The sequence below is a fragment of the Barbatula barbatula genome (assembly GCF_947034865.1).
Source record: "Barbatula barbatula genome assembly, chromosome: 4".
In the NCBI taxonomy this organism is placed as follows: domain Eukaryota; kingdom Metazoa; phylum Chordata; class Actinopteri; order Cypriniformes; family Nemacheilidae; genus Barbatula; species Barbatula barbatula.
In genome coordinates, this window is record NC_136768.1 from 736,631 (window position 1) to 753,830 (window position 17,200).

The following is a 17,200-nucleotide window of genomic DNA, read 5'->3' on the forward strand; positions in this document are numbered from 1 at the left end:
CCAAAGTCATGGATTGATCAGTTGATCTTAGAACCATTGTCACCAACGAAGCTACGATCAATGTAGGCTTACCGTGCTGCCCTGTGCATTTTGTGTCTCCCTTAAATGACACGTTTACTTCAGTTCATAGTTCTCTCTCTTAATGAGATGATGATTTGAGTCAGGTGGGGCTCCTGCAGATTTTAGCTCCAATCCTAATTAAACACACCTGAAGCATCCGTTGAATCAATCTTAAAAATGTTTGGTTTGTCAATGTTGATTGTACTGAATCAATACTACTTTTGCACCTGCAGTTAATGTTGGAAAAATATTTAAATTCAAACAAACCACCGTTATTGTGATCAGTGTTGGGTTTAGTTGGGACCTTGACGTTAGATTTTCACTGGCCATTCATGTGTTCAAACACATTTATTGTGGCAAAGAAAACCACAGTGGGATCAGAAAATGAAATGATTTCATAACTGTGAAGATACTGAAAGAACTCTATAGTAGTAATATGTAAATGTTAGGATGCAGTGTAACAAAACAGTGTTATATGAGAAGTTTTTTATAATGTTATGTTTTTGTGGTGTTGGTTAGCTGTATCCATTTGAATTATTATGGCTTAATTCAAAAGAAACCAAATAAATGGTGATTGATATTAATTGGAACTTACAAGAAAAGAAAACAAAATTTTCCAATGAATAAAAACAATAGTTATTTGTTTTTAGAAAGAAAGTCTTCATGATTTTCATTACATAGACGAATCAAGTAGACATCAAGTATCTGTGTATGAACCTCGACGATGGCAACAAAAAAAAGCTTTATGCTACAATGCATGCTGGGTAACATCGTAGTTCAAAACCCATTCATGACTCCCACCATGCATTGTGTTTGTCTGAATTAGTTTGATGATTGTCACCATTGTTGGGGTTTGTATGATAACTGTTGATGTCTAAGTTTGTCAGCAAATAGTTAATATTTTGTCTCTGTACTTTTAGACGTCCACAGGTCATGAATGGATCTCACCATTATATAAAGTAGCATCTCAAACTTACTAATCATTGACACCTAATAACTTATACAACTTGACACTTACAAAAATCGATCTAATCCTACTAAACCTTTTCAGATTTTTTTTTCCCATGCACAAGTAGTCTGGTATGGAAACACTAGAAATAATGAAAGTCCAGAGGCCAACTAAATCAAACTCTGATCACAGTAATGGTGGTTTGTTGAAACGTCAACATTTTTTCACCATTAGTTGTGGGTTCAAACGTGATGTGATCCCATGTAATTTACATTGATTCAATGGTTTTCATCTGCTCTCTTGCTATCAGGGTTACTCACAGGCAGGTTGGACCTAAAGACTGCAGGACACCAGCTCTCCGGGAACAGGTTTGGGGATCCCTGTCTTAATGAGCTGATGATTCGAGTCAGGTGTGTTAGATAAGGGAGACTGAAAGAAACGTGGAGCAGCGGGTCCCCATCAACAAGCTTAAAAAAAACACTGAACTAAGACTTCATGAATGATTCATTTTGTGTTAAATTAACATGTTGAAATGAACTGTTCATTTTTGTATGGGTGTAAATTCTCTCCAGCTATAGAGCACAGACGAAACCATCATTGCAGACCAGAAACATGAAAGGTCATAACTTAAAACTTTACTCATAAATGCTGTTGACATTATTTAAACACCTTATATGGAATTACTAGCATTATATCAGGTTTCTCATTAGTCTAACCTAAAATGATAGCTCTTTGGCTTATGTGTTCATTTCAAAAGAACACGTTTCAGTCGCTTAGCTCAAAAGACACTCCAAATAATATATATTTTGTCTCCTGCCAAAGACCACCATGGCCACAATGCTGAATTTCACAAATGACTGGTAATTTGGTTGGTTAGTGGTTGAACTACATTATCTATAGCATTGGGACCAGTCATCTGACCGATGCTTTTCTTATCTACTGTAAGACTTGTTGGGAAGATGTTTTAATGAAGCTTTTGGCTCTTATTTTAAATCATCATAGGGTATATTGTCACATTTGTTCTGATATGAGTCTCAGATTGCTTCTGAGAGATGATTTATTCACACCTTATGTCAAGTCTTTAACACAGAGAAACACCACTGATCGGGCAGACACACATCATCTTTCTTATGATGTAACTTTTATTAATAGTGCAAACATACACAAGCTATTAAGTTAAACATAAGCAGATATATAGTAAAATAAATATATATTTAATTTTAATGGTGTGTTGGCATTGGCTTAGAGTAGAATATGCAGCACAAACAGTTAAAGACATTGACAGGTTTAGTGAATCTTACAGAAAGCTGTGTTCTTCATCAATCTGAACAATATGAAATTTCCAGAGACCAGCCTATTCTGCAAGGAAAAAAAACACATAGATCATGTTCTCACAAATTAAAATGACAACCCTTAAAGAAATAGTCCACTTAAAATCTGAATCCCTTTTGATTTTAAATGCATTTAAAGTCTATAGTTAACGTGGTAAAACTTAGATTAATAATTACAGACGTTATAAAAACAGCTGAAGGTATCACTGTATTTTATAAATGTATTGCTGTAACTGGCTGATCAGAAAAATGACTAATCCTATGACTCTGCTGCCACCTTCTGGTGCAATAAACGAACTTCGCAACTTTTTTACCGCTAGATGGCATAATAATTATGTTTGTAGAACCTGTGGAAACGTTTATAACATCTTTCCAAAATATAATTTTGCATAAAAGGCAATAACTTCCCCTGTTAGTAAACAACATTAACCTCTTTTCTATCCACCAAATTAATTCATGTTTCGCAGATACGCTACGTGACGCATGACGCACGCGTTATTCCATCCAATCAGAGCTCGTCCTATGCACAACGTTATACGGTCAGTAAACAGCATGGCGGCGTCCGTGCAGCGTTTCGGCGCAGCTGGGAGAAGCATTGTAAAGAATTTATTGAACAGAAGAGCTGTTAACAGGGTAAGAGATTATTAAAATATCACAAAGGCTTTTAATATCTGACAGAATACTAATAATGACGTCTTGATAGTCATCTCAAACATGGGAACGTCGTGCCCGCTGGACTAACATGACGCAAACCGAGCCTTTATTGTGAAATTACATGATTTGTATCCTGGAAAAAACATGTAATTGTTTCTATCAACACTAATTTCTCATATTTATTTTTGTTACATATTAACGACTGTCAAATCACGGTTTTATAACTTTGAAGTGTTGTTTTAGATCACAGCTGGCTCCAATCGGCACCGATCCACTCCAGCTGTCAGTCACGTGGTTCTGAACGTACCTGAGACGAAGGTCACGACCCTCGGGAACGGGCTCAGGGTCGCTTCTGAAGATTCGGGACTGTCCACGTGCACGGTGAGCTCTCCATCATATCTGCACCTCATCTGTTTCCATCTCGGGTGTTTGATTTAATAACATTAGGGTTTTTTAAGTGTCAGTACAGGGCACATGAGGGGTGGGCCCCTCTCTGAAATAACATATCACCTGAATTATATATCATATAATATCAGAAAACATTTATATTTAGTGTCAGTGGTGCATTTAATCTTTATTAAATGTTTAACAATATTCAAATCAAATAAATCTCTTAATGGATTGGTCCAGGTTGGTCTATGGATTGATGCTGGTAGCCGGTATGAAAACGAACGCAATAATGGCACAGCCCACTTCCTGGAACACATGGCATTCAAAGTAAGAAAGCTAATTTACAGAAAGAGTTGTTTACATACCGAAATGATTTAACTATGTACACAAGAAAAAACCAAATCCTTCCATTACAGGGCACCAGGAAGAGGTCACAGCTTGACCTGGAGTTAGAGATTGAGAACATGGGAGCTCATCTCAACGCTTACACCTCAAGAGAGCAGACCGTGTACTACGCTAAAGCTTTCTCCAAAGATCTGCCCAGAGGTAACGCCTGCACATCACCATCACGAGCAGAAAGGTGCTATAAGTAATTTCTCTGTCCCCAGCGGTGGAGATACTGGCCGACATCATTCAGAACAGCACGCTGGGAGAGGCAGAGATCGAGCGGGAGCGTGGAGTGATCCTCAGAGAGATGCAGGAGGTGGAGACCAACCTGCAGGAAGTTGTCTTTGATTATCTGCATGCTACAGCCTATCATGAGACACCACTGGGTAGAACCATCCTGGGTCCTACAGAAAACATCAAGTATGCATCACAGTTTACACCTCCACTCAATTCAAGTTGAAAGTTAGTGCACATTAGTTGACTATTAAAATCTCCTAATACAGTAGCAAAAAACAAGGTCTTCTTTCGTGTTAGTGTGATCTAGTAGAGATGAGATAAAAGCTTTTTAGCTTCTCAATCTTTACACATTTTGGGGAAAACACACTATTCCAGTGTACTCAAAGCACATCATAGACTGTTATAGATGTGTTCTAAACATTAGAGAAAATACACATTTGCGCTTTAAAACATTACGATGTTCCCTTTAACCTTGAAGTACTGATCCATTTATGTTTTGATGCTTTGACAGATCGATAAATCGAGCAGATCTGGTGGAATACATCACAACACACTACAAGGGTCCAAGAATTATATTAGCAGCAGCCGGAGGTAAAACACACACACACATACACACGGATCAGTCTCACATCTTTATATAGAAGTTTCAAGTAAGTTTTCAGAATTTTTTACTTTCTTACTTTTTGAAATCTTTATTTCAGGTGTGTCACATAATGAACTTATTGATTTGGCCAAATATCATTTTGGGAAGCTGCCAGCCAGATACAGTGCAGATGCATTACAACACTGTCATTTCACTGGAAGTGAGGTAACCCGAATAAAATTATTATAAATAAAATTAACATTTCATTAATTATCCCAAATTATACAAAAATGTGAAAAAACGTTTAGCAAATTGTTTAGATGCATCCCCAGTTTGTAAAGAAATTAGTTTACAGTGAAAGTTTATCTTTTATTGCCTTTTTCACTGACACGGTTCTGTCAGATACTTTTCTAAATGCCTTTCCCTTAGACATCCATTGTAATTTTGTTCATTTCTAGAACCTAAGATCAGTCTACACGTAGTTTTTTGTTATGATCAACAGCACATCAGAACTTGGATCTCACGGATCACAGACTAACCACCAGCTCTTCCTGATTCCCAAACAGATTCGTGTGCGAGATGATAAAATGCCTTTGGCTCACATCGCCATCGCTGTGGAGGCCGTCGGGTGGTCACATCCAGACACCATTCCACTGATGGTGGCAAACACGCTTATTGGGAACTGGGACCGTTCACTTGGCGGTGGGATGGTAAGACATGCTCAAACTAAATCTTATAGCTCAAGACACACAACTCCCTCACAGTGAACACACTGCACTTGATTTTCCCAGAATTTGTCCAGTAAGTTAGCGCAGATGGCGTGTCAGGGGAACTTGTGCCACAGCTTCCAGTCCTTTAACACCTGCTACACCGATACAGGCCTGTGGGGTCTTTACATGGTGTGTGAGCCAGGAACCGTTGGCGAGATGATTCGCTTCACTCAGCTGGAATGGTGAGAGTCCGTTGTAAAATTGGCTGAGAATGGACACCAGAGGTTTAAATGTGATGATCTAATGATGGGTTTCTCGCAGGATGTCTCTGTGTACGAATGTGACGGACAGTGAGGTGAACAGAGCTAAAAACCTGCTCAAGACAAACATGCTGCTGCATCTGGACGGTTAGTTTTCTTTCAGAACACTCCACACGAGACTGTCAGATGCCGTATCAGTTTAATATGCTGTTCTTGTCTAGGGTCAACACCTATCTGCGAGGATATCGGCCGGCAGATGTTGTGCTACAGTCGCAGAATTCCTCTTCACGAGCTGGAGGCCAGAATAGATGTAAGTGAATGTATACACTTATCTTTAAACTTCTTGTGAACTACAGTCACGAGACTCTCTTTTCTCAGGCTATAGATGCCACGACGATCAGAAGCGTGTGTACAAAATACATCTATAATAAAGTTCCTGCTATAGCAGCTGTTGGTCAGTATTACTTTTTCTGTTTATAATACACAAAAATAGAGAAAAGAGAATAATGTTGAGACGAATGGTGATTCTGATTGCAGGTCCAATTGAACAACTGCCAGACTATAACAGGATCCAGAGCGGCATGTATTGGTTAAGATCATAGGAATTCTGCTAACTCAAGCCATACGCCGGCTGTCCATTCACAAAGTTACAAACCACCCGTATTTAATATCATGTGATTTTACCTGTTTATTTTATAAAATAAAGAACAACACGATAAAATTAAAAGACCGAGTGGTGGTGTGTTTTCTCCTTGTCATCATTTTCTGTTTTTAACAGCAACCTGTTCTTGAGCAGCTTTCTTGGCTTTTATCATCTCCACCAGCTCCTGTAACCACACAAACACGAACAAGATGAATATGCTGTGATCATTCTGTTCTCACAATGATACACACTGCAGAGTTGGTGTGTTTAATATTTATCCTAAAATTGAAGTGAATGGCTCACCTTGTATCTCTTCATGCAGTCTTTCTTGGAGCGTCCAGGCACAGCTTCTGAGATCTTCTCCCAGCGCTCGGGTGTGCTCACGGGATAGGTTTTCAGAGCCTGTTCTAGTAGTTTCTGCTCCTCTGTGGTCCAGGGGGTGGAGTTAGATTCAGCACCTACAGCTAGAGGGATGGAGACAATAATCGACTTAAAACAAACGTTTTAGAGAAGACATCCAAAATTTTCAAAAATAAATATTTCAGCACAGTGTATATAATATTCCATAGCGCAATGCACTTTCCAGGTAATATTTGTCAATTCAACCAAAGATAAACCGCTATTGATAATTCTCTGTCATTAACAATTACCAAATACAATATTTTATTATAAGGGTTAAAGCGAGTTTGAGTGTTTATGATTTAGATAATTAAAAAAGATGCTGTGAATAAATTGGATTGTTCTTGGGGTGCTACAAAATGTAAAAATGGCAAAATAAAAAAACACTGGATAAACCTCAAATTCTTTGGCTCAATTGACCATTTTTCAATTTCTCAGGACCAGTAGGTGGTGCTATGTTTGAAACCTCTGGTTATGATAATAATGACATATATAAATATCAACATGAATGTTAGTATGTTGGCATGTTTTTCAATCAAAAGATTTTTAGAATATTTGTAAACTGTGTACTTCATGCTTGGACCTCTAAATATAGTACAGGCTGCATCTATAGATTACATCCTCTTAAACACAGCGACACACACAACTCACCGTCAAAGCGTTCTGATGGCACTGCATTATCTACAGTAGGAGGAACAGCTGAATGTTCTTTCTTAAACTTCTCAAAGGCCTTTCGGTTAATCTCGTCTTTCTGGTGAGGATCTGGAAACAGACGAGACAATAAAAAGGTTGTCTGTTCATCTAACTGAAGATGACAGCGAGTTGGTTCCTTACCAAGTTTCTGCAGCGTTTTTGCTTTGTTAATGACGTCTTTGGCGTTCCTCTTCACACCGCTATTGGAGTGCTGGTTCATATAGTTGGCGATCACCTCCCACCTGTCAGATCACAACACAGCTCTGTGAGAAACACCGGAAACCCTGCACGGTCTGATGTTTCCGTGGTGACTTACCTGGTGTTGGTTCCGGCAGGGAAGAGGTTCACGGCTTTAATGAGCAGTTGAAGATCTTCTTCACTCCAGCCTTTGTTATTGACTGCTCCCCCTCCGCTGGCGTGTTCGGCACCACGCGTGGCCTGCTGCGCCTGAATCTCTGCCTCCTTCTCCTTCTGCATTTGAACTTTAACCTCGTGCACCTGCACAGATAAACACACGGTCAAGAACTGAACCAGGATGAGAAGCTGGAGTACAGTCTCATCAAAACTCCTATGATAAACTCACCTGTTTCTCCAGAGCCATTTTATTCTGTTCTTTATTCCCAGAAGCTAAAGCCTCATTCAGCGTTTGTAAACTGTAAAAAAAGAAATCTCAGTATTTCTCCAAGTTCTCTCACACATTCTTTTTTACAGCAGCACACCATCACCTAATCAGTTCCAAGCGATCACAGAGTTTCTCCACCTCCTCCATCATCCTCACATTGTCCCCTTCATTATCTGCAAAGTAATTGTGAGTCTGAGGAGCAGAGAGAGATGAAGTTTAGAATCTGAACATCTCACTAAGAGCTCAGTGTTTGAGATGAACTGAGGTTTTCTTGCCTTGCACGTTGTTCTGAGCTTCTGTCTTTCTTTCTTGATGGCTTTTTTCTGAGCTTCTTTCTCTTTCTTTGCCTGCTGTGCTGCGTGTTTCGCTACCTCCTCTTCTTTCTCCCTAGCCAGACGTGCAGCATCCTGCTCTGCCTGACGCGCCTGTGTAAAGACACACACACACAGTCAAGCCTGGACACACAGACACACACTCAGGATAAATCTTTTGTTCATACCCGCTCCTTCTCTTCCTGTTCTCGCTTCTTTGCCTCTGCTTTGGCCTTCTTCTCAGACTCTTTTCTGGCTTTCTCCTCCTCTTTAAATTTTTTTATTCGTGGGTCACAGTTGTAAGCGGTGTCTACAACACATCATCACACATAGACATGATCACGGCATGATATCATGAAGGATCCATAACACAATACGGTCTAATGCAATATTTACCAACAAGGTTTCGTAATCTGTTCATCTCTTCCTTCTTCCTCTGCGCTCGAGAGGACCGGTTCTGTTTGTCAATCCATCTTCTTTCATCTCGACTAGTGCAGACGTGACAAGCAGACAAATATAAATCAGAAAACACAACAAAAACGGTGAATAACATATTTTACCCATTAAGATGAGCCAAACATCCTTACCATTCAGCCTTTTCCTTTTCTTCTTCATCTAAATATGAGAATTCTCTCCATGAATCTAAGTTGTACCTTCAGAAAATAAATACATTCATGAAGAAGATTCATGTGTGTATTCCTCATCATTTTTGCTTGCACAAGCTGAAACTACAGACTCACCAGATGGAATAGAAATGATCCACGTCTTCAAAAGATGACTGCATGTTACCCAGACTGGGGACGTGTTTCTTAGAAGACCACCTGGATGAATGATATCACATTATGATACATGTACATTGCCCCTTTAAACATTTACTAGTGCAGTGCGTTTACCTGGCATTCCTTTCAAACACAGGTGAAAACACCTCAAAAAAGTTCTCTTTAGCTTCTGCTTTCGACGGCACAGTGTTGTCAAACGTGGGATCTACGCTGTCAAAAGCTCGTCGCTTCACGGGGTCTGACAGGGTCTCTATTGCTGTGATTTGACAGATCAGAAAGATTATGGAGAGATCATCATCAGTTCTGCAGAACAGAACCGTGGAAAGTGAGAATGCATTAAGAGCAAACTTACCTTTTGTAATACAAGTGAAGTAATCATTGTCCCCCTCAACAATCTGTTCACCCGCCGCTTTCCTTTTGTCTGGATGATGTTTGAGGACCATAGCTTTATCTGTGACAAACAGCAGTGTGTCAGAATCTTCACAGCACATAATGACACAGCACTGACACATCAAATATCTTCCTTTAAACGTGTTATGAATGCGTTCATTCAGAAAAGCCGAGAGGTCTGGTAAAATGTTTTACTTACGAGCAGCTTTGATCTGTTTCTGTGTTGCTCTGTACCTTACGTGAACCAAACCCAAAACAGCATAATGATCTTGATTCTGTAAAGTCAAAAGAAGAAAATGAGATGCATTCAGTTCACATGTTCAACATCAGACTGATAGAGACACTCGAAGACACAGCACTGACACGCCTCTACACACCTTCCAGTCTTTAGGGTCCAGTGTCTTTAGCAGTGGATACTCCTCCAGTTGAAGTTCTTCTCCCTCCTCTTCCTCAGACAGCTCCTCTTCCTCCTCCAGCTCCTGAAAAGAAGCCGACACATTTCTACTTCTGCGCTTCAGAAAGGCCTCGAACCAGCGGCCCACCGGCTCCACCTGAACCTGCACTGAGACTGAAAAGAGACAAACAGCTTAGAATCAGGAGCAAACTATAACATACTGAACTTGTTTCAATAAATAAAAACAAATGACATTGTAAGTGAAAACAAATCTTTCAGGTTTCAATCTGTCAAAGGAAGTTACCAAAATAAAAGTAAGCATCCAAGAGAGATAAATCACAGTGTAAGACAGACTGATGTGATTAAACTATATCACATCGATAGACATTGATTTGGATTCATGTCCAGTCATGAACGTAATATTTACTCCATCTAACTTTACTCTGAAACACTCTGATAATAATGTGAAGACTTAAGATGAACTGTGCTGTGCTTACAATATCTCTTTATTACTGAAACTTACCGGCAACGGCGTTACACACCGCCGTTATCTTCCCTTCAAGCGCCTCTATCAGCATTTTCACTCGCAAAAACACACAGAAGATCTACACAAGTCTCATTAGCAGACGAGATCACACTGGTTTGGAGTTATCACACTGTGTTTAGATGAGATCTGCCAGATCCACATGGGCCCTGTACAGCTGTGCTGCCGCTGTGTAACACTCGGATCCTTCCGATGCGCTACAGACAGAGGAGATGTGGTTCCGCTCGAACACGCCATGGTAACCATAATTCCCGCCACAGTTACTTCTGTAAATTAATAATTAGTGAAATAAATCAAAATGTAACTAGTCAGTAAGAAGGTATTATTAAATAACCTTTTATTCGTGTTAATAAGAATTGTAAATATTAATACTTATAATACTAATAGGCTACTAGTGATAATTTGTATTTTTTTATAGAATTTGTGTCCAATGGTAAAATTATTAAAGTGAAATAATTTTTATCACAGTAGTAAAGTATTTGTATAATACAAATACAGTATTATTTAAATTTAAATTTCTTTATTTTACTATTTGTATTAACATAGTTTTATTACAAATACCAATAGTTATTGAAGCAAAACTACAGATAATTTGTTAATGTGAGGTTACCCTGGATTAAATGTTTTTGGCTGTATAGTTCTGGTAAAGGACATTTTGGTTATGTATTTTGTAAGTACTCCTTTCCAAAAATGTTTATGTATTTCCACAAATGTTGTCCAGAATCAAGCCATAAACACTGATGATTCGGTTTAATCTGTTACAATCTTTATTGACAAATAAAAAGATCCATTATGAACATCTGTACAGATTACTGTAAACATATAGAAACCGTGGACCCGTTGGCAACAAAGCAAGTAAGAGGCTGTTAGTCAAACCTTGCTTTCTGTAAATCTACCAACACCATGAGCATCTCCAGTCTTCCAGGCTCATTTACACTTTACTATAAATCAAAATAAATTCACATTAACATTGGGTATTTTAGTGTATTAAAAATCATTTATACAATTACATCCTTCGCAAAATAAAGACTGACCTGTAATCTTTCACCCAAACAAACACACACAACGGTCAGCAGATGCATGACATGTCAGAACCCACAAATACATTTAACTTGTGTCGTGATTTATTCACTTGCAACAGATTCTCTCACACTGATCTGAAACCAGCACACTCACCCAAAAATAACACAAATGGAGTGAATAACTGAATTCAGATCAAGATAAATTCATCAGTGTTAGAAGATTAAATGACTGTACAATGGGGTTTTTTTGTACTAAAAAGGCACCCAATTCCCACATCTGACAAATAATCACAAGTCTTCACTAACACCAAAAACTAAATTCATGAGAAAGCTCAGACCCCATTTCACCCCAAAACCGAGAGACTCACAATAAATACAAAATTGTGCATAAAGCAAATGAAGCCTATTTCTAGAAACATTAAGATTTTAGGCATTGTGACATTATTTTAATGAAAACCATGCCATTTCTTGTAGAATAACAAATACTCTTTTTTGCATTACAGTAATGAGATTTTGAGAATAAGGTATTTTAACTTAATGTCAAATAATGTCACAATACAAAAAAAACTATAATGGTCCTAAAATATGCAATACGAGTCTTTTTCTTATTGACTAAAACACGTTCTTGACATGTTCTGCAAGCTTCAGCCATTAATACAATTTTCACTGAAAAATTCACAGTTTTGTTCTTTTTTTAAATCATCTAAAGCTCATAGAAAGTGTTAAGAGCAGAATAAAGTTAATACATTTGCATTTTAGTTAAAAACCCTTGCAGATTTTTAGCATCTTCAGTATTTTCATAAATATTTACAAACCTTTTTTCAAACCACAGCATGAAATGAGAACATAGTTGAACCCGAATGATGAGCGTCCTGTACAGTACACAATCTTAATGTGACGGATCTGATGCTTTCAGACATGCAGTTATCCGTCAGGAGGCATTTAAAGGGCTCGAGTCTTAAATGGAGGTTTGGGGTAATTTAGTGAGGTAAACCGCTGAAGCTGAATGGAATGACAATCCCAGAATGCCGAGCTCTGCAGGTGAGAGTTGTCGAGAGGTGATGGAAGTGCACTTCCACGTAACTCGATGGTGAAATCAGATGTTAGTAACAGTTTCAAAACCAACGTTAAAAAAATCGTTAAGGCATTCTTCACCCAAAACGTCCACACGGACTCGTCCCAAAGGTGTCGGAGGTGATGCTCTGGAGTGTGTCGTGTGTGTGTGTGTGTGTCAGTGGTTTTTGTGTGTGTTGTGATGTGTGTGTCCTATCTGCGGGTGGCTGATGCTGGTGTGCTGAAGAGAGGTGTGAGGTTGTTGGCTGATGTTTGGGGTAGAAGCAGGTTGCCGTTGGTGGGTGGGCGACTGATTCGCAGCCGTCTCAAATACTCTGCATGAACGGGCTTGTGGATCTGCAGAACTTTGATGGCTTCGTCAACAGAGAACCACTCTCGCTTACGACCTACAGAGATGAAACAATTTGTGTCTCAGCCATATTTGTCACGTCAAGAAAAATCTAATTACCCACAGGGTGTGGCCTGACCCATCACACAAACACACGCTCACCGATGGTGACGGATTCCTCCCAGGCATCCAGGGTCTCTGAAACGATCAGCACATACACATACGTCCTGTGCTTGCGATCTTGATTCTGCTGCAGATGAGAATAGAAAGACTTTCAGTACAAGGGACTGTAGAGAAGTGCAAACTCAAAAACAAAATGCACTGTCCTTTAGGACCGGGGTTCCCAAAGTAGGGGTCGTAAGTTTGGGAACCCCTGCTGTAGGAGGAGGGTGAAAATTACAGCCTTACCTCAAACACTCCAAGTAAACGGCCCAGTTTACCCTTCACCCCAGCCTATGGGACAGAGAAAGATGTCAATTTGAAACCGTTTTCACTCCTACCCATGAGATTCCCTATAGTAGGGCAAAGAATGCAGTGAAACAGCAGGGGCTGGGCTAGCTGACTTCATTTAGCTTTTTTACATGAGTGAGCCAAATCTATCAAATTAAATGTAATTCACAACACATCAGAACTGCCGGTAAATACTGTAATACCCTCACAGACCATCAGCGCTTTAAAGAAAGGTTATATAATAACATTAACTAATATGATGATGCCATTAACATGAGGGTTGGCGTTGTGTTAGGGTAACACACCTCTTCAAAGACCTCTCGTATCGCTGCTCCACACGGCTCCTCTTCTGGTTCCATACCTCCTCCAGGAACAATCCACTGATCCGGGTTTCTACTACTGCTGACTAATAAAACCTGCAGAAAACACAGATTCATTTGGACAGAACAGATTATCTTGCTCTCACACCGTACAGATTCACTCGCACAGATTTACTTACAAAGAACAGATTCAAATGCACAGAATTGCACAGTACAGATTCAGTCACACGAAACGGATTCACTCACACAGACCATCCATGATACCAAAGTACATTTCTTGTGAATCTGTACTGCTACATTATTGGACACAAAATGAGGACAATCAGCTGTAGATCTTGCTCTATGATCTCTGACCATCTAATCTTCCAGCTGCTGCTAAGAGGATTCTGGGATTGATAATTGTGACATCACGTTTGTCACCTGTCATGTTCTGGACCAGACTGAGGTTATTTTTACAGGTGACCTCCTCAGCCAACAGACTCACTGCCGTGTGCGTGTTAGAGTAATGATGAAGGAAAGCCTCCGGTATCTGAGGGTTGTGTGTACAGAACACACTCTCACATTTACTATTTACATTCGTTGTTCCAGTTTATCTGAACACATATGTATTCTTTATACACGCTGGGCAGGTTCTGTTATTTCACAGAAGCAGTACTTCAGTACTTGAAATGTACACTAGTATTGAAGATCTCGTTCTCAACAATAAACTAAACAACTATGGTCTGTATTTTCATGTGCTAGTGTGCAGTACAGGAACAAAAGGCTTGAGAGAAAACAGGGCAAGAAAAAAGCCTGCTGTACAAACATGTTTGAGAATCACTCCAGAAAAAAACAGTCATTTACAGTCCTGTAATTTCACTCTGTCACAGAGACACAACAGAATCACACAGAAACATGTCTAGATCACCCAAATATATAAAGCAAGAAAATAAGATTGGATTATTTGTTGAGTTCTGCTGCCGGATGAGGACGTATATCCCGATGCATACAGAATGAACATCTCGTATCAAGGACGTTTGAGATTGAAACAAACTGTGCAAAAAACATGAATCATCATCTGTCTTATGTGCACGAGGAAATGGATCAACGCTATATTTCCAATTTTCTTGATCGCGGCTTTATCACGGTACAGACTAAATCGGCAATTTAATAAATAACCAGAGATCTTTCATAGAGCTGGGAATAAAAGTATATATTTTACAATCTTTATGTATCACCACACACAAGCAGAGCTGGTGGAAGCGGTTCGTTTGACTTTCACAAAGTGTGACCGCTGAAGGACGGCATGAACTTATTACAAGGACAACATGCCTGAAGCAAAGCGAGGTTAAGTGTTCTGAACACAAGACCTTTTTTAATTGTTTGCGCACTTTTCATTTTCTGTGGAATTCCCTGGTTTGGACTGAAACATGGCCACAATAATCTCAGATATACCTAATGCATGCCTAACTCTGTGTCGGTTTCTAAATGTGCGGTATGAAGATTCCAGGAGGACTATATTAAAATTAAACACAAGCTGACAGAGATGCCGACAGCTACGACACAATAAAACATTCATTCTTTATTCTGAAAGCACCTGTAGCATCAAAAAGTCTGTCTGTCTGTTTGTGAAACAAATGATGGGGTTTCAAATCATTTGTTGTCAGTGAATCTGTGCACAGAGTACAGCGGGAGGGATTTCGGGGGAATTATGTGCTCACGCTGATCCTCGGCCTCCTGCCCGTCCTCTTTCACACAGACACAAAGAGCGGCCATTTGAACTCACTTACACAGCCATGCGCTGACTGCCGATCAGTCTCTGCTCCATGTGTTTGTGAAGCTGCTCTGAGATCAGTGTTAGAGAGGGGGGTGTGAGCTAGCGTGAGACTGATGGTGAAGAATACAAAGTGAATGTGAAGACAGAAGTTCAGATTGACACTGGCATTACCTTTATCTCGCCCGACACCTCAGACGACACAAGTTTCTTTGTTTGGTTAACTTGGATAAACCTTTTACATCTATATTAAACTATATCAAGCCACCAATAATCGTTTTGCTCTCACGTTCCTTCTGCTCAAAATCAGGAACAAGCAGATCTGAAATGAATCTATAAGACTTTTTCATTCATCTTCATTCTTTAAATGGTGTGTGATATACAGACACCTGCATTCAGCACACGTCTTTTGAAGAAAGTCTTTTCTAGGAAGTAGATGAACCTGATGCAGATGTGTACATGCAGAAATGAGTGCCGGGGGGTTGGGGGGATGTTCAGCAAGCTGCAATCTGACGTGCATCTATTACATAACTGTACTGAAGACACCTAGTGACCAACAGTCTAAAGTGCCTGCAAGTCCCTGCATGTCACACACTGCATGTGTGCAAGGACAAAACTCTGTATTTAGATAGAAAGTTTCACTAAACTTTATTTACAAGCTTTTGCACAGAGAAAAACTGAAATCACTGCATATGTAAATAGAATAATCTCTGTGTGAACTGTGTTTGTGAGGATCAGGTGTATATGATGTATTGTGTCGACTGCACATGCGTTGCAATCTTGCAAGAGTAAATCAATCATTAAATATCTAAATTTGCATGCATTTGGCAGACCTTTTTACACAATTTACACCTTTTTTTGTGGATTCTTTGAATGGAATCCGTGACATTTGCGTTGCCAAGGCAATGCTGTAGCTACCAGTTGAGCTACAGTCAGTAACACATCAATGACGAAATATATCACTAATCAACTGTTGATTACGTCACACTACTGAAAGTCCATTACAACCTGCATTACGCTTTTATAAATACAGCCAGTATGTGTAATTCACTACCGGTAAGGATCATTTCCCCGGTTTCGTACCTCATCCTCCCGTTCGTTTCGGAAGCAAAGGCACGCCGCCCGCCGCTTGAATCCCTCCCGGTCGTACGTCCGCGTCTGGTTCGGTTTGAACTTCATGCTAAAATTCCGTCGGCCCCTCCGTTTATAAATCCGACCGGTCAGCAATGCTCCGTGAACGGCCCGAGCACCGTGAGTCACCGCCGGGGGCAGAGACAGCGCGAGAGGCGTACCAGTACCGGTCTGCGGCGTGGCGTTGATTTTAAATCCTTTTTAAACAAGTTACTCCTCGTGTAATCTAGTCGATTCGGTGGTTTATCCCGTTTAACGGTTCATCCGCTACTCAGATCTTATTTTCCCGGTATATATACGTGCGTGGTGGGCCGGGTGCGAATTTACTAACGTTACTATGTTGACGGCTTGGTTGTTAATATTCATAAGCTAAACAGTTGACATTGGAGGGTTCCCAAGCAACGTCATCGTGAAGTAATTAATATTCATAAGACAAGACTTCGCCTTTGGAGAGTATCACCGATGCGTCACCAAATACTAATTAATATTCAAATCCTCAATCTTTTCCGTAGTACGAACCGTAATGTACGGCGTCTCCGTGAATTGCGTTCACACTCCTCGGTTACCGCATACTGCGTAACCTCTTGTCACATATACCGCAGATTAATAAAACAGGACATGTCTCTCAGTATTCATTTGAGACTAATTTCGAGAGGGGACACGGAACATCGGATATATCACTGGAAAAATGACACACAAGATCGACAAAAGAAAACGATAAGATATAAATAAAAGCATAATTCTTAAAGACAATAATATCATCACATCATGACAATATTTTGTGGA

At 39.8% G+C, this 17,200-nt stretch overlaps 3 protein-coding genes across 4 annotated transcripts; 1 reads left to right on the top strand and 2 right to left on the bottom strand.

Moving 5' to 3' along the window:
• Positions 1 to 2,801: 2,801 nt before the first annotated feature.
• pmpcb (peptidase, mitochondrial processing subunit beta) lies at positions 2,802 to 6,315 on the top strand. Its single transcript, XM_079454252.1, has 13 exons — positions 2,802 to 2,973; positions 3,238 to 3,375; positions 3,625 to 3,711; positions 3,801 to 3,930; positions 3,993 to 4,191; positions 4,520 to 4,599; positions 4,710 to 4,816; positions 5,158 to 5,301; positions 5,383 to 5,543; positions 5,623 to 5,708; positions 5,783 to 5,871; positions 5,940 to 6,015; positions 6,099 to 6,315. Exons 1-13 carry the CDS (start codon positions 2,824 to 2,826, stop codon positions 6,161 to 6,163), a joined length of 1,512 nt encoding a protein of 503 aa, XP_079310378.1. The 5' UTR covers positions 2,802 to 2,823; the 3' UTR covers positions 6,164 to 6,315.
• dnajc2 (DnaJ (Hsp40) homolog, subfamily C, member 2) lies at positions 6,231 to 10,552 on the bottom strand. Its single transcript, XM_079454230.1, has 17 exons — positions 10,316 to 10,552; positions 9,776 to 9,966; positions 9,598 to 9,673; positions 9,361 to 9,459; positions 9,123 to 9,264; positions 8,970 to 9,050; positions 8,817 to 8,882; positions 8,626 to 8,717; positions 8,418 to 8,539; positions 8,194 to 8,343; positions 8,022 to 8,110; positions 7,880 to 7,949; positions 7,613 to 7,794; positions 7,438 to 7,538; positions 7,255 to 7,365; positions 6,508 to 6,668; positions 6,231 to 6,388 (listed from the first exon to the last, which is right to left on the bottom strand). The coding sequence occupies exons 1-17, from the start codon at positions 10,368 to 10,370 to the stop codon at positions 6,320 to 6,322; spliced, it is 1,857 nt and encodes a 618-aa protein (XP_079310356.1). The 5' UTR covers positions 10,371 to 10,552; the 3' UTR covers positions 6,231 to 6,319.
• A 530-nt stretch (positions 10,553 to 11,082) lies between these two features.
• Positions 11,083 to 16,789, bottom strand: nudt4b (nudix (nucleoside diphosphate linked moiety X)-type motif 4b). 2 transcript variants are annotated; one of them, XM_079454263.1, is made up of 5 exons: positions 16,367 to 16,789; positions 13,516 to 13,626; positions 13,169 to 13,213; positions 12,923 to 13,010; positions 11,083 to 12,818 (listed from the first exon to the last, which is right to left on the bottom strand). In XM_079454263.1, exons 1-5 carry the CDS (start codon positions 16,460 to 16,462, stop codon positions 12,625 to 12,627), a joined length of 534 nt encoding a protein of 177 aa, XP_079310389.1. In that variant the 5' UTR covers positions 16,463 to 16,789; the 3' UTR covers positions 11,083 to 12,624. The 2 variants fall into 2 exon arrangements, with proteins under 2 accessions (XP_079310389.1, XP_079310390.1); XM_079454264.1 differs by having other exon boundaries at positions 12,923 to 13,007; positions 16,367 to 16,609.
• Positions 16,790 to 17,200: the final 411 nt, after the last annotated feature.

What these genes read in the sequence shown, in the direction of transcription:
- pmpcb (XM_079454252.1), top strand. Translation starts at nt 2,824, where the DNA reads ATGACGCACGCGTTATTCCATCCAATCAGAGCTCGTCCTATGCACAAC. An exon ending in CGGGACTGTCCACGTGCACG is followed by an intron (nt 3,376 to 3,624) that starts GTGAGCTCTCCA and finishes GGATTGGTCCAG; the next exon opens with GTTGGTCTATGGATTGATGC. An exon ending in GGTCCTACAGAAAACATCAA is followed by an intron (nt 4,192 to 4,519) that starts GTATGCATCACA and finishes ATGCTTTGACAG; the next exon opens with ATCGATAAATCGAGCAGATC.
- dnajc2 (XM_079454230.1), bottom strand. Translation starts at nt 10,370, where the DNA reads ATGCTGATAGAGGCGCTTGAAGGGAAGATAACGGCGGTGTGTAACGCC. An exon ending in GAAAAGGAAAAGGCTGAATG is followed by an intron (nt 8,718 to 8,816) that starts GTAAGGATGTTT and finishes CGTCTGCACTAG; the next exon opens with TCGAGATGAAAGAAGATGGA. An exon ending in AACAGGAAGAGAAGGAGCGG is followed by an intron (nt 8,344 to 8,417) that starts GTATGAACAAAA and finishes GTCTTTACACAG; the next exon opens with GCGCGTCAGGCAGAGCAGGA.
- nudt4b (XM_079454263.1), bottom strand. Translation starts at nt 16,462, where the DNA reads ATGAAGTTCAAACCGAACCAGACGCGGACGTACGACCGGGAGGGATTC. An exon ending in TACGAGAGGTCTTTGAAGAG is followed by an intron (nt 13,214 to 13,515) that starts GTGTGTTACCCT and finishes TCTGTCCCATAG; the next exon opens with GCTGGGGTGAAGGGTAAACT. An exon ending in GGAGGAATCCGTCACCATCG is followed by an intron (nt 12,819 to 12,922) that starts GTGAGCGTGTGT and finishes TCATCTCTGTAG; the next exon opens with GTCGTAAGCGAGAGTGGTTC.